The sequence below is a fragment of the Herpailurus yagouaroundi genome, unplaced genomic scaffold, assembly GCF_014898765.1.
Source record: "Herpailurus yagouaroundi ecotype Mexico unplaced genomic scaffold, PumYag 190, whole genome shotgun sequence".
In the NCBI taxonomy this organism is placed as follows: Eukaryota; Metazoa; Chordata; class Mammalia; order Carnivora; family Felidae; genus Herpailurus; species Herpailurus yagouaroundi.
The window spans coordinates 9,088,450-9,103,607 of record NW_024412421.1 but is presented as its reverse complement, the minus strand read 5'-3'; the positions used below and the strand labels follow the sequence as shown (position 1 = coordinate 9,103,607).

Below are 15,158 nucleotides of genomic sequence, written 5' to 3'. Positions count from 1 at the left end.
GAGCTCCACATCAGGCTCTGCATTGGCCTCTCTCCCTCTCTGCTCCTCCCCACCCACCCCCCAAAATAAATAAATAAATAAGCTTAAAAAAATCATACAGGGCACCCGAGTGGGTGGCTCAGTTGGTTAAGCTCAGGTCACGATCTCACGGTTTGTGGGTTTGAGCCCCGCGTCGGGAACTGTGAGATGGTGACCTGAGCTGAAGTCGGACGCTTAACCAACTGAGCCACCCAGGTGCTCCGAAATAACTATTTTTTAAAAACTAAAAAAAAAAAAAAAAAAAATCATACATAACTTTCTGGTCCCATTATTCAAATGACCTACCTAATCAGTGAATGAATGGAGGCAAAACTAAGGTATATTTGTGGCTGTTCTGAGTGAATGAGCTCCAGCTAACAGCAAAATCATTCTCCTAAAATATCCTCTGAGGATCAGAGAGCCATAGAACATTCCACAAGACCAATTATCTGGTTCCTTCTCTTGTGAACCATTTGTGGATTATATTTAAACGTTCCCACAACTCTTCTCCATTTGCCAAAGTTGTTAGTAATGTTCATGACGCAGGCCTTGCAGGGTGATGGTGGGGAAAGAGGCCGTCTGCGCAGGTTTCAAGGCAGGTTGGGTTCCTGTTTACTTACAATTTAAACTAAGAGCCAGGCTGTCGCTGGGGAAGATGACAGCACTTCTCTCTTGGGATTTCTATGTTTTGGTTTTTCACTACAAAACTCTCGGGTTGAGAGTATTCGGTTACTAATTAGTATCTAATATCATGGCCGAATGGAGGAGGGAGCATTAGGCCTACGTGTGTGGTAATAGTTGGACGAAAAGAAAACGTGGCACGGCGAGACAAAGCCCAGACGGAAGGAGAGGGCTCAGGGTTTAGTGAACAAGGGCTGCATCCTGTTGCAGGTCGACCCGATTTTCTGGGTTCAAATAAATTAGCTGTATCAGAAGGCCCTTTTGTCTTTCCAAGCTTTTCCCTGTCCGTTTTATTGGAGCTTTGACAAGTCATGTGTCAGCCTACCTGTCTGAAAGTAACCCTGAAGGGAGTGTAAAGGGACTTCGGCGGCCCCGTCAACGCCCCTCTCGGTCGGGCCTGTGTTTACCATTCAAAGGAAATGGCTTTTTCCTGACGACTGTGTGGAGTACAGAGATTTTGCATCCATTATTTCAGTTTAATTTGGAGCTCCTTCTAACTTAAAACCCTGACAAGCAGAGGACTGAACCCAAGAAATCTGGGAAACTGTGCAAGTTTATATTGTGAATGTTTGTCACCGAAGAAAACTCTGTGTGTGTGTGTGTGTGTGTGTGTGTGTGTGTAATAAATTTAGGGGAGGGGCTCCTGGCTGGCTCCGTGGGTGCAGTGTGTGACTCTTGATCTCCAGGTCATGAGTTCGAGCACTACATAATCCATCATTAGAAAAGGAAGTATTTAAGGGGCACCTATGTGGTTCAGTTGGTTGAGCGTCCGACTCTTGATTGTGGCTCAGGTCATGATCCCAGGGTCGTGGGATCAAGCCCTTGCGTCGGGCTCCACGCTCAGCGTGGAGGTGGGTGTGGTGCCTACTTAAAAAAATTAATAAAAATAAATAAAGAAAATAAATGTAGGGGAAACTTCAGGCCACTCAAGTGTCTGTCAGCAGAAGCATGGATAAGAAAATTGAGGCAAGCCTTACACTAGAACCCTACTGTGTAATAGTGTTCACCAATATAGATGAATCACAGTTACTATCTGCAAAAGAAATGGGACACCTGGAAGATACACGCTTCATGTACTTAAAGCATGTACCTTACAATTTCATTTATACGGATTTTTAGGATGGACAGGCTAATCTGTAGTGATAGAAATCAAACTAGTAGTCATCTCTGTGGTGATGGCGATTATTGAATGTCAAGAGATTCATAGGAATTTTTTGAGACAAGGGTATGGTTTATATGAGTGTATCCAGTTAATCTGTGCATTTCATCGTGTCTGTATTTTATTTAAAATAACTATAAAAATAATAATAAAATACATGAACAAGATTCCTTAAAGATTCAGATATCATATAATATACTTATTTCTCTTTGCATTTCTATGTTACGTGATAACGAATGCTCAAAAGCCTATTATTAATCATCTACCACAATTCTCTTAATCTTTATGTGTGTTTTAGATCTTCTACTTTGAATGTAGGGAATTGAATATATCATAAATTCTTACTACTATCAAATACAAAGAAAATTAACATCAAGCTCATCGGAAATGCATGTTAATAAGATGGGTAGGTTTTCTCTCTACCTCATGGTTCCTCATCAGTATTATTCCCATTTTTATTTTTATGGATGTAAGCCCCGAAGAGTTTATTTACCTATGTAAAAGGTAGTAATGGAAGAATTTGTTATAGAAAATTATTTAGGGGCGCCTTGGTGGCTCAGTCAGTTACGTGTCCGACTTCGGCTCAGGTCATGACCTTGCCGTCTGTGCGTTCGAGCCCCACATCAGGCTCTGTGCCGACAGCTCGGAGCCTGGAGCCTGCTTCGGATTCTGTGTCTCCTTCTCTCTCCGCCCCTCCCCCACTCACGTTCTGTCTCTCTCTGTCTCTCAAAAATGAATACATGTTAAAAAAACATTCTTTAAAGAAAATTAGTTAGATTATTTTCAAGTCATTTGCCAAAAATCACATAGTATCTACTATTAAAGATTATTTGTAATGATCCACCAGCTAACAAACCGGTTGGTCCTCCTTCAATTTTATTGCAAGCAATTAATTAAAACCATTACCATTAAATACATACGTAAATTAGTCAAATAACACGGTTAAGTCTTTCTTATCCAATTATTTCCCCACTCTCCTTCTTAATACTCTGTCAGTATTTGAAATCGTCCCTTTGTCCCATGCCCAGAGTATTCTTATACCCCCAGAGTAAGGTGTGATCTTAAGACTTAGAATAGGTGCAAGGCACACTTTTTTTCCTGTAAAGTACAGGAAATGTAAATGTGGAAGACGTCTCTTTGAAAGACTTGCAATGAATTTTAAAGAGGCCAGTCACCCTGGTATCTTTCTACCGCAACCAGACTAGATTTCTGTTAATTCCATGAATAAGCCTTCCTTTCTCCTGCACGTTTTGTTGTTTCCGGAAGAAACACTCCCTCCTTCACTCTTTAGCTTCTAGTCATCTTTCCTGGCACGGAGGGCTTCCTCCATCAATGTTAGTTATCGCTGCCCTTTGTCACTTTCCCAAAGTACCTGTTGTCGCCTGTTTTGTAACTTCATCACGCGTAGTGTTACTACCGTTTTAGTGATTTGTCTTCACAAGGCTGTGTATCCCATGAGGATGAGGACTGTTTGTTTTGTTCACCATTGTATCCTGGGATCTATACCAGGACCTGGCACTAGTTATGTGCTTAATACGTATTTATGAGATGAATCTAAATGAGTGAAGAAGGTAAGAAAAGTACAGTGGAGATCTTTCACCCGTGGTCGACCTTATACTTGCACAATCTCTCTTGGTATCACTACAGCTTTACAATACGGTTGTATACCTGAGGTGGCAATTCTTCCGTCTCAAACACATGCAATTTGGGGGTTTTTATCTTCAGAACTTCTTGCTATGTGTAACTCTTTGTACTTCTAAATACATTTTACAGTAAGCTTTTTAGAATCAGCTTGTCTGGTATACACACACACACCCCATGTCACGGAGGGATCTTGACTGCAATTGCTCAAATTTATAGAACTATTGGTGGAAATTTTACATGTTTATCATATCAAGTCAGCCTATAAATGTAATTATTCTTCCCACTTAGCCTTTATTTAACATAGTTTTAATAAAATTTCATAATTTTATCTAAGTTCTTGCAAATGTATTTTAGATTTGTTTTCAGATATCTTTCTATTATTTCCTTTCATTTTTAAATTTATTTTATTTATATATATATATATATTTTTTTTTTTTTTTGAGAGAGAATTGTATGATGTGAGAACAGCTCTGTCTTTGGTAGCTTTGAAGATGGAGATGGGCTACAAGCCAAAGAATGTCGGTGGCCTCAGATGGCAAAAAAAAAAAAAAAAATTCTCCTCTCACGTCTCCAGAAGGAAGGAATACAGCCTTACTGACACCTGGCTTTTAGCCCAATGGGACCCGGTGACCTCCAGAATAAGATAAAAAATTTGTATCATTTATGCCACTGAACTTGTGGTAATTTTATAGATGCAATAAGAAACTGATATAGTATGAATGTAAGTTACTTAAAAATATTTTCTGATATTAAACCATCCTTGCATTCCTAGAATAAATCCAACTCGATCATGAATTATTTGATACATTGTTGGATTGGACTTAATAAGAGAATCTATATTCATACATAAAGCAGAAAAGGTACTGATCGTTCCCTTATTGCCCTCATATCAATGTTATTTTTCTCTGTTACAGGATGTATAATATTGGGATTATCTGTTTCTTAAAGATTTAAAACTTGTCTGGAGCACCATCTAAGGGTTCCTTGGGCGGGGTTGATTTTAAGCTTCTTATTAAATTTCTATAACGATTATAGAGCTAGTCAGGATTTCTCTTTAGTCAATGTCTTGATTTGGCTTTCATCCTTAATGGAATGAAATTTTGTAAAGCAAAGACTGATCAGTTGGATATGATCCAAGTCACTCTTTTCTCTGTGAAAGACCCTGGTAAGAAGATCAAAACACAAGCTACATGTTGGGGAAAAAATATTTGCATATCACATATCTAACAAAGAAGTACCTAGAATATATAAAGACCTCCCCAAATCCAAGAGTAAAAACAAAATAAAATAATCCAATTAAAATATGGGCACAAGGGGCGCCTGGGTGGCTCAGTCGGTTAAGCGTCCGACTTCGGCTCAGGTCATGATCTCACGGTCTGTGAGTTCGAGCCCTGCGTCAGGCTCTGTGCTGACAGCTCAGAGCCTGGAGCCTGTTTCAGATTCTGTCTCCCTCTCTCTCTGCCCCTCCCCTGTTCACGCTCTGTCTCTCTCTGTCTCAAAAATAAATAAACGTTAAAAATAATAATAATAATAATTAAAAAAAATAGAATAAAATAAAATATGGGCACAAGAGGGGCACCTGGGTGGCTCAGTCGGTTAAGCATCTAACTTCGACTCAGGTCATGATCTTGCAGTTTGTGGGTTCTAGTCCCTCTGGGCTGACGGCTCAGAGCCTGGGGCCTGCTTCAGATTCTGTGTCTCCCTCTCTCTCTGCCCCTCCCCCACTTGTGTTCTGTCTCTCTCTGTCTCTCAAAAATGAATAAATGTAAAAAGAAATTAAAAAAAAAAAAAGAAAAAGAAGAGTGACCACACCAAATATTACAAGGATGTGGAGAAACTAGACCACTCATCGCTGGTGTGAATGTAAAATGGTACAGCTATGGTAAATAGTTTGGCAGTTTCCAAAAAAAAAAAAAAAAAACAAAAACAAAAACAAAAAAAACAACACTCTGTGCAACACTCTGTTCCTCAGCAATTGCACTTTCAGGCATTTATCCCAGAGAAATGAAAGCTTATGTTCACACAAAGCCTGCCCATAAAAGTTTATAGCCGTTTTACTCAGAAAATGATAATAAACAGGAAACAACCCAGATGTCCACCAGTGGGTGAAAGGTGAAATGAGCTGTGGTACATCCATGTCACGGAATAGAAAGGAACACGTTCCTGATAGAATCAGCAGCCCAAAGTTACATACTGTGTGATTCCATTGATGTAACCTTCTTGAAACCACAAAGATACAGACATGGGGGAAATATGCGTGGTTGCCCGAGGCTAAGGGGAGATGGGAATGGGGGTGGGGGGAAAGGGCCAGGTGGCTGTAAAGAGCCAAATGAGGAATTCTTATAGTGGGTGGAATATTCTGTGTCTTGACTGTATTAATGTCATTACCCTGGCTGTGAAATTCTACAGTAGTTTTTCAAGATGTTACCATTGAGGGAAATCATACTAAAGTTTCTCAACACTAGTAATAAAGAAAAAATGTAAAAAAAAAAAAAAAGTAGCCCAGTGATAAAAATACATTATATACAAGAGAACCACGAAAAGAATTCCTTTTGACTTCTCATCAGACACAATGAAAGGAAGAGGTCAATGGAATCTTTACAGAACTGGAAGGAAAAAGGAAGCCAACACAGAATTCCGTATCTGGCAAAAATAAGTCTTTAATGAAGGCAAAATCAAGACATATTTAGACAAAAGAAAGCAGAGAGAATTTATTGTCAGGCATCTTGCCCTCTAAGAATTGCTCAAGGACATTCTTCAGGCTGGGGAAAAATGATGGAAAGGTAGAATCATACCAAGAAATTGAAATAGAGAGTGCCGGAAATAGTAAATATGTAGACAGACCTTTTTTCCTCAAGTTTTTACTTGACCGTTTTGAACAGAAATGATAAATGTGTCTTGTGGTGTTGAAAACACATAGAAGATACATGACAAGGGTCCAAATGGCAGGACAGAATGAAATGAAAGCACACCGAGCTTCCTACATGATAAGGGAAATAACGTACTTGTATTTGAAAGTAGACAATATTAAGCCAAAAGTATATATTATAAGCTCTGGAGCAACCACTATTTACTTACTAAAAGTAAGTATAGCTAATGAGCCAAAAGAAAATATAAAGTGACAAGATACTAAAAAAAAAAAAAAATTAGCCCAAAATAAGTCAGAAAGAAAAAAATCAAAGAAAAAATGGAATAGAAAACAAAAAGCAAGATGATATAGACTCAAATCCAATCACATCAATAATTCTATTAAATGGAAGGAGACTAAATGTTCCAATGAAAGGACAGAAATTGCCAGACAAGATAGATAAAAAGTAAGATCCAAATGGACCGCAAAATACTCATTTTTTTTAAAGCTTATTTAGTTTGAGAGAAAGAGAGTGAGCGAGTGGGGCAGGGGCAGAGAGCAAGGGAGAGAGAGTGACCTCAGCCAGCTCCTGACTGTTCAGTGCAGAGCTTGTAACGCGGGGCTCGAACTCACGAACCTTGAGATCATGACCCGAGCTGAAGTTGGACACTTAACTGACTGAGCCACCCAGGCACCCACACAAACTATTTATTGAAGAGATGCATATTCAGTATAAAGACACAGATGGGTTAAAAGGAAAAGGAAGGAAAAAGATAAACCAGGCAAACACTAGTCCTAAGAAAGCTGGCGTGGTTAAGCAGTTACTTACTGACAGCATAAGTGGTATTATTGGAATTACAGAGAAATATTCGTAACGATGAAAGGGTCAGTTCATCAAGATGACATAACAATCAAAAATGGTCATGAACTTAATGGCAGAGCTTCAGACAAACTGACAGTTGATAAAAGAGTTTTCAACATCCTTCTTTCAGTAACTGCTAGAATCGACAATCAGCAAGGTGGAGAGGACATCTCGAGTTATCAAGTCACTGGACCTAACTTACATTTAGAGAACATTACCCCCAACACTTGTCGAATCCTCATTCTTTACAGGTACACATGGGACAGTCACCAAGATGTACCGTAGGCTGAGCCAGAAAATGAGTCTTAAAACATTGAAAGGGACAGACGTGAAAAAAAAATAAGAAGAGGAAAGACCGGAGGAAAGTTTTCACCCCTAGCCTAGAACCCAGGCCAAGACAGAAAAAGTCCCTCATTAGTCTTCCTTTGCCAGAAGTTGCATTTTTCTGGTTTATTCTTCTCCTGAGAGTATAGCCCTTCAGGCATCTGTGTGTTTCCCCTGAGACCTTGGTCCCAGATCCTTACCTCGTTTAAAAACCTTGTCTTTTGCCTCGTAGGGCAGCAAAATACTAAGCCCCTTGTTACTGAGACTGACAAATGTCCGCCTGTGACCTGGTGCTTTTATGCCTTCACATAGTTCTGGTTTCCAACTCTCTTTCCATTCTTGGCCGGCAAGGGTTTCCCTTCCTATTCTACATGCTCAGCTAGCATTTTGAACATGTTCGTGACATTTTGCTCAGCATTCTATGGGTTTTGTGGCCAGAGGGTTCTCAGATTATCTAGTTTCCATGTTTCTGGAAACTGAAACCGGCCACATAATTCTCTAGTTATTTTATGCACTCAAGTTACCTTGGCCCAATCAAAAGTCCCCTCTTTTAAAGCCAGACAGGCTTGGGGTTGAATTCCAGCCCGGGTACTCGCCGGTTACGTAACTCTTGACCAAGTGATAGAACCTCTCTGCATGAGTCTAGGGATCTCATAATGCCAGGTTTTCAGGTTTATTGTGAAGATGATCTCTGTTCTCATACAATGCGAGGCACATGGAATGAAACCTAATGTTATTGTTGTTCATTCACAAAATAGTGTTTGCTCTGTGTAAGGCACACCTGTTAAGTGGTAGGAGTAAGAGACAGTAAATATGCAAACAAACAATGTCACAGAAGTTTAAATTCAAGGGCAGCAGGATTCAGAATGCCTGTAGAGGTGGAGTGGGCTTTTTTGATGGGCAGTGGGGGATTCCTATTTGATGACCTGATGTTCGATTTACAATCTAAATAAACTCAGGGTGTCTGGATGGCTCAGTCGGTTAAGGATCTAGCTTTGGCTCAGGTCACGATCTCACTCTTCTTGAGTTTGAGCCCCGCGTCAGGCTTTGTGCAATAGCTCGGAGCCTGGAGTCTGCTTCCGATTCTGTGTCTCCCTCTCTCTCTGCCCCTCCCCCACTCATGCTCTGTCTCTCTTTCTCTCTCTCTCAAAGATAAACATTAAAAAAATAAATAAAATGTAAATAAACTCAAACATTCTAAAAATTACATGTGATAGTTGCACAATTCTGAACATTCTAAAAAAAGCACTGAGTTGTACACTTTAAATGGGTAAATTGTATGATATATGTAAATCATGATCTCAATGAAGCCTTTGTTTCTTTTTTAATCTGAATGAAGAAAAGCGAACCAGGTAAAGAGACAGAAGACGGTTAAGGGTTGACGTCTACACCTCCAGGGGGGCCAGACCATTGTGGGGCCTTGTGCGCCATGTGGAATATTTGGGATTGTATCCAAACTGCAATGGGGAGCATTAGAAAGAATTTAACTGGAGAAGTGATAACTGGTTTGTGCTTTGTAACAGTCGTTGTTCTCTCTGCCCGGCAAGGGAATTTACAGGAGGCCGAAGGTGTAGGCGAGAACAGCAAAGGGGGTGCTCCACAGCAGTGCGAATGAAGGTCCTAGATACTACAGTTGCGAGTTAGTGTTCAGTTCCCTACACTCGACCTTGATGATCATAGGACATTATTCTGCGAGCAGAGATGTACTGTGTCCCACAGCAGAGGGACCCAGAAGAAGCAGGGGATTTATGCTCCTTCACTACCCACAAAGGAAAAAGATTGCTGTAGCGTCCTGAAGTTGACCCTGCCATTGATTGACAGTCCCTTCGATTATTCATATGGGAAGGTTTCTGGATTTTCAGCCCGCCTATCCTGGGCCTCAGTTCACCCATCTTTTCCCATCCCAACCACCTCTGTCTTTCTTTCATTTATGAACTCAGTCAAAATTTGGTATCTAGACCCCACATATGGCAGACATTACTCTATCAATTCTAGAAATCAGGCAACGGTGATGCTATATGTAAATAATTAAGAAGCCTGGCCTTTGGAGTCAGACAGAACCCAAAACGAAAACCCAACTCACATGTTCAGTATGGAAGAATGATCACACGTGTCATCTTAGTGCTATCTGAAGAAACATTAGGTACACCGAAAAATTCACATTCGCAGGAAAATCGAATGACCTTGGAAAATGTCATATTCCAAGTGAAACAGAAGAGTGTAGAATACCATGCACGCTCTTATCTTGAGAATGTAAGAATATTTAGAAAAAACAAGTGAAATAAAACATGTGAAAACATTCGTAATTGCAGATTTGGGGTGGTGGAAGCAACCGTGATTTTTCTGTTTTGTTCTCTTCTCTCTCTTTTTTTGTTTTTATTTTTTCTAATGTACAGAGACTCTTTCAGAGGAATGATAAGAAAACGATAAGGTCCACGTTAGAAAAACTAGCGAGCTGATATCCCAGTGTCGGGGACACAGCTGGTTAGAGCCCCTTACACACACACCCGACAAGGTGACGGGTGACCTAGACACAAGTGCTACGTTGAAAGGGCTAAAAGGGACATGAGCTCTTCAGGCCATTACCCTGTTTACTCAGGTTTGTGACGTGTGTATTGGCAACATAGCAAGAACTTCGCGAGGGCCTTCACCTCTGTCAAACCACAAGCAGTGCTGATTTAATACTCTGGTATAACAACAACCACAAAAATTGAAGTCTCTTCAGGAGAACAGGAAGAAGAGGGGAAAGATGGTAAGTAGGTCTGCTTCCCTGCGGAGTGGTTTCTCACTGGTGGCTTCTTATCCACTTTGGTGATTGGTATATACAAACAAACACACAAAGGGTTTTGGGGTAGGGAGCCCACCTGTCCACCTCGCCCGGTGGGCCGATTCCCCATCTTGCATTTGCGGTAGCGTGAAGGGGAGGGTCCCCGAGTCTGGGAATCAGATTTCTTTACTGTTTGTGCTTCACGCGGACCGCAGACCGTGCGTCTTCTAAAAGGGAGGCGGTCTCTTTGAAATATCCGTGATGGGTACCACTACTAACAGTCACGGCCAGCCCTCCGAAACTCAAGAAGCAGTGGCAGAGGGGTATGAAATACGCATAATGCCAGCAATTTGGTCTGCAAGCATTCAGCACATCATTGTTCTTCAACAGAACTGTTCTGATCGAAACCTTTCGAGTTTTTTGGATTTTTAATTTTTTTTCAGTTGCATTTGTTTATTTATTTTTGGGAGAGGGAGAGAGAGAGTAAGCTGGAGGGCAGAGAGAAAAGGAGAGAGAGAGAGAGAGAGAGAGAGAGAGAGAGAGAGAATCCCAAGCAGGCTCCACACTGCCAGTGAGGAACCCAAAGTGTGACTCAAACTCATGAAACCACGAGACCGTGACCTGAGCTGAAATCAAGAGTTGGATGCTTAACCAACCGACCGAGCCACCCAGGCGCCCCTGTAGTTTTTAGGTCTTAGGATCTAGTATTTCCCCTTTCAAAAAATAACTTTTTTTTTCAAGCTATTATAGAAAACCACAGTGCATTTAACTGATTTAATGAAATTTAATTCCTTACTTCAAGTTCTAAGAGGAGAAAAGGCTCTTTGAAGGCAATCTTTGCTATGATGGCTTCAAGAAGAACCTAGACTGTAGGGATACTGATGATCATGACTGTGGTTAGACACACGCCACTGGCCAAAGTCAACTTCTTTAAGAATAGGAACTATGGCACCTTTAGCTAAAATTTGAGTTTTTCATTAGAGTAAGATCATGCCTGACATTTCATAAAGCTTAAAGGCAAACAAGAGTGATTAATCACGTTCATAAATATGCAAACACATTCAAACCATGATATTAAAAAGGTGTATTACCTTTGAGACAAAATGGCAGAACCAGAACTTTTTAATTGCCAAGAATTTTATGTAGCAAGTTTATTTATTCAGTAACATAATAAAATAGGGATATTACATTGGCAGAAGTGGACTTAAGGAGCACAAAATATTAGCTTAAAATGGGAAAACAGTGGGATCGTTTTCAGGAGGCTCATAGGAAACTTTCCATTTATAATGCTACTTTTTCGTAACTAATAGGAGTAACATGCAGCCTTTCTATGATAAACAGCAATCGTGGTACCTGAGTAGTACGTGCATTCTATCGCACACTCAGACACTATTCGGGACAGATACTTTTCTAATTAAGCAATGCTTTCCAGCTCATTCAATACTTTGTCTAAACAGCTTTAAGGCATATGAAAAAGCAAACGATCATACGTGCTTAAGTATAAAACATTTCAGGAAGCGATGCTCTGAATGTACTCATTCACTTAGAGCACCAACTGCTTCATGTGTAAAACCGGCTTGAAATGATCACCCACCTCTCGTGAGGCTTTCCAACTTCAATAATGGCATTAAAAAATGAGTTCGGGGGTAAATCGCCAATATATTTGGAAACACAGCCCAAACAAAGAGACTGGATTCAAAGACACAATTCAGAAGTGAGCCAACTATTTTTGTACATTATAGTAACTGGGTCTTCGTTCGAAATTTCAAACACAGGTGATATTAACCATATGTACGATGCATGACATCCAATCAAAATGGCACTTGAAGGAAGTTGCTGCCTAACCTAAAGGAAAGATGTCACGGCCAGATTCCCGCATGGGGGTTAAATTCTTTACACTAATAAAGTAGGTTTTCAGATTCCCTAACTTTCGATATTTTGGAACCCTTTGTGTTTTCCCTGTAGACATCTCAGACAAGCTGTAAAATTTGTGAGGACGCTTACCATCCCACTTGGATTGTAAAATATGTCAACTCTAATACTATATAAGAAGGCAGATCTGACTCATTTAGTGGGCAAGCCCTACATTCTGAACTATGCAACTCAAACTAGACCCTGTGGCAAATGATTCATTTTCTCAGCAGGTAATTAAGGTTACCTGCAATAAGGCAATTCCCTCTTGGCCTTTGGCCGTAGCCTGGGTCTTTAAAACAAGGTTCTAAACTGCAGGTCATGCAAAATGGTATAATTTCCTTAGCAGGCGATTAAGGAAATCTTCCATAAAGGTGCAAGAGAGAGAATATGAGTTTTAAGAAGGCTCACTGAATTAACGAAGCTCTCCCTCCCTTCCAATCCAGCAAGTTCAGTGATCCAAGAAACTGAATTGGAAATAGAAATAATGCATCTGTGAAGTTAACGGCATGAAATTCCACAATGTTCCTTAGACTTGTCACTCATTTCCAGAACGGGAAAGGATTCGAGATAACAATATTACTTCATTTCTTTAGAGTGAAGTAGGTTTAAAAAGTGTTCACCCTCTTTAAGACTTTTTACAGTGTTGATTAGCACTCATCAGTAAATAAGTGAGACCGTTGCATTCATTTGCATATGCAAATTAAGCTGGGAAATCCATAAAAACGTATTTATCACCAGTAAACCAACCAGCACAGCACAACATAAAAGAAAGGGAATATACATATTCCCTTCATACGTATATTACTTCATATACGTATAAGAATAAAAGCCTTTTAATAAAAAAATCTATCATTTTTATTTCAAAAAAGCTTTCCATTTTAAACATCATCATTACTCAAAAGTCACACTGAAAATGCTATCAATAAATGCCTTTACAACTTCAAGTAAATGACTTTCCTTGTGAATACTTGCTTTTAATCATCCTTTTTGTCTGAGGTGCTCTCGTTGTGATTTTCGGGACTGACTTTATTGCTGGCGATCAAGGGAGCTGCCTGGGCTTCTTTTGGTAATGAAAACACATGGCACGTCTGGAGGTCTAAGTAGGTTGTAAATATCTTCGCATATTGTGGATGCTTTAGGGCAAAACTTTTAAATTCCTCTAGAAGAGAGAAAAAAAAAAAAAAAAACCCCGTAAATAGAGACGCGTCTTCTTTTGGCACGATGCCGATTAATATAGGACCTTAACGATAGGATCATTGCAAACTCCCATTACTCGACTCTTAGGAATCATACAGCCACTTTGGAAGACAGTTTTTCCATCATTTAGTAGAGTCGAGGATGTACATACGTCGTGACCTGTCGATTCTCTTCCGAAGTCTATAACCTAGAGAAATTTGTGCATGGTGTGTTTGTTCTGGGAGACATGAATAAGACTGTTCACAGCGACCTTAGTTATGACGGGTGACAGTGCCAACGACCCGAGTCTGTCGGCAGCAGACATGGGGATGCGTAGCATTTTCATGGAACAGAGCAGCTCTACGGCAGAGAAGATGAACAAACAGCTGTGTTGTAGTCATGTGGTCGGATCTTAAAGCCATAACGTTGAATGAAAACAGCCAGATACACAAGAATGCATATTCGTATGAGTCCATTATATGAAGTTCAAAAACTCGGCCAAAGCTAACACATGATATTTAACGATGGTACTTTGTGGTGAGATGCTAACAAGTAAAGCGAGGTAGAGAGTCCTTTGAACGTCAGGTTCGCTAGGCACACGTGGGTGGCTCAGTCCGTTGAGCGTCTCACTCGTGATTTTGGCTCAGGTCATGATCTCATGGTTCGTGAGAACAAACCCCATGTTGGACTTTTAAAGTCAGGTCCGTCATGCCCGCTTTAGGAGAGAGAAAGGGGTTGTCCCTGGGAAGGGGTGCACAAGGGTTTCCTGAAAAGCTCTATTTCTTTTTCTTTTTTTAAGTTTACTTATTTATTTTCAGAGAGAGAGAGAGAAGGGAGGAGGGGCAGAGAGACAGGGAGAGAGAGATTCCCCAACTGACAGCGCAGAGCCCCATGCGGTGCTTGAACACCTGAACTGTGTGAGATCGTCACCTGAGCCAAAAATAAGACTCTCAGCTGACTGAGTCACCCAGGCTCCCCGAAAAGCTCTATTTCTTGACCTGAACATTGGTAACATAAGTGTTCACTTTACAAAAGCTTGTGATGCTCTATGTTTATGTTTTCATTCTCTATTGCTGTTATTTTTTATAATAAAAAAATGCTTAAAAATGCTATTGCTCATGACTTTTTCTTACTGGCTTTCCAAACGATTTTAACCTTCAATTCTGGTATACAAATTCACAGTCTTGAGAAGCTGAGCCCCGACTTATGATCAATAAAGACAAGTAGAAGGTACAATATATAATCATCCTATCATGAGATCTCTGAGTCGTGGGCCTCTTTCTATCTTTGGGGTCTTGGATTTACGAACTGAGGTAGAGGTTTAGAAGGCTAACTAAGTTAACCATCAGAGTTTGCATGTCAAGCCTCCGATAACCTGATGTTTCTGAAGTATAATGCCACCCTCAATTCTGAAGCCCCTCTATCCTCTTCTGTTTGGATGGAGAGAACTTTATTGAGTTTACACAGCAAAAGGAGCCTAGACTTTGAATCAGCTAGCTATCCAAATAAAAGGATTTTTAACCCCATGTTCTAGTTCTATTTCTTTTTTAAAAATCCTCTGATAACCCAGAGTCTATTTCACAGCATGTTAGACTAACACGCAACTCCTGGAGAAAGAAATAGGTCTCAGTGATGAGAAAGCTACCAGACTGAGCCCAAATCATGCTTTGCAACAGCAACATTATTTTGCACTAATAGACCACTTTATGTTTCTGAATCAGGCAAGCTATTAACATGTTCTTTGAATGTTCTCTTTTAACATCCA

At 40.2% G+C, this 15,158-nt stretch overlaps 1 protein-coding gene across 1 annotated transcript in view; it reads right to left on the bottom strand.

Annotated features, from left to right (window-relative positions):
* Positions 1-13,235: 13,235 nt before the first annotated feature.
* The window catches only part of LPCAT2 (lysophosphatidylcholine acyltransferase 2), a 55,454-nt gene continuing 53,531 nt past the window's right edge, over positions 13,236-15,158 (bottom strand). The window contains exon 12 of the mRNA XM_040498043.1: positions 13,236-13,376. Within this exon, the coding sequence (XP_040353977.1) occupies positions 13,353-13,376 (24 nt within the window). The 3' untranslated portion in view covers positions 13,236-13,352. The remainder of the gene's footprint in view (positions 13,377-15,158) is intronic.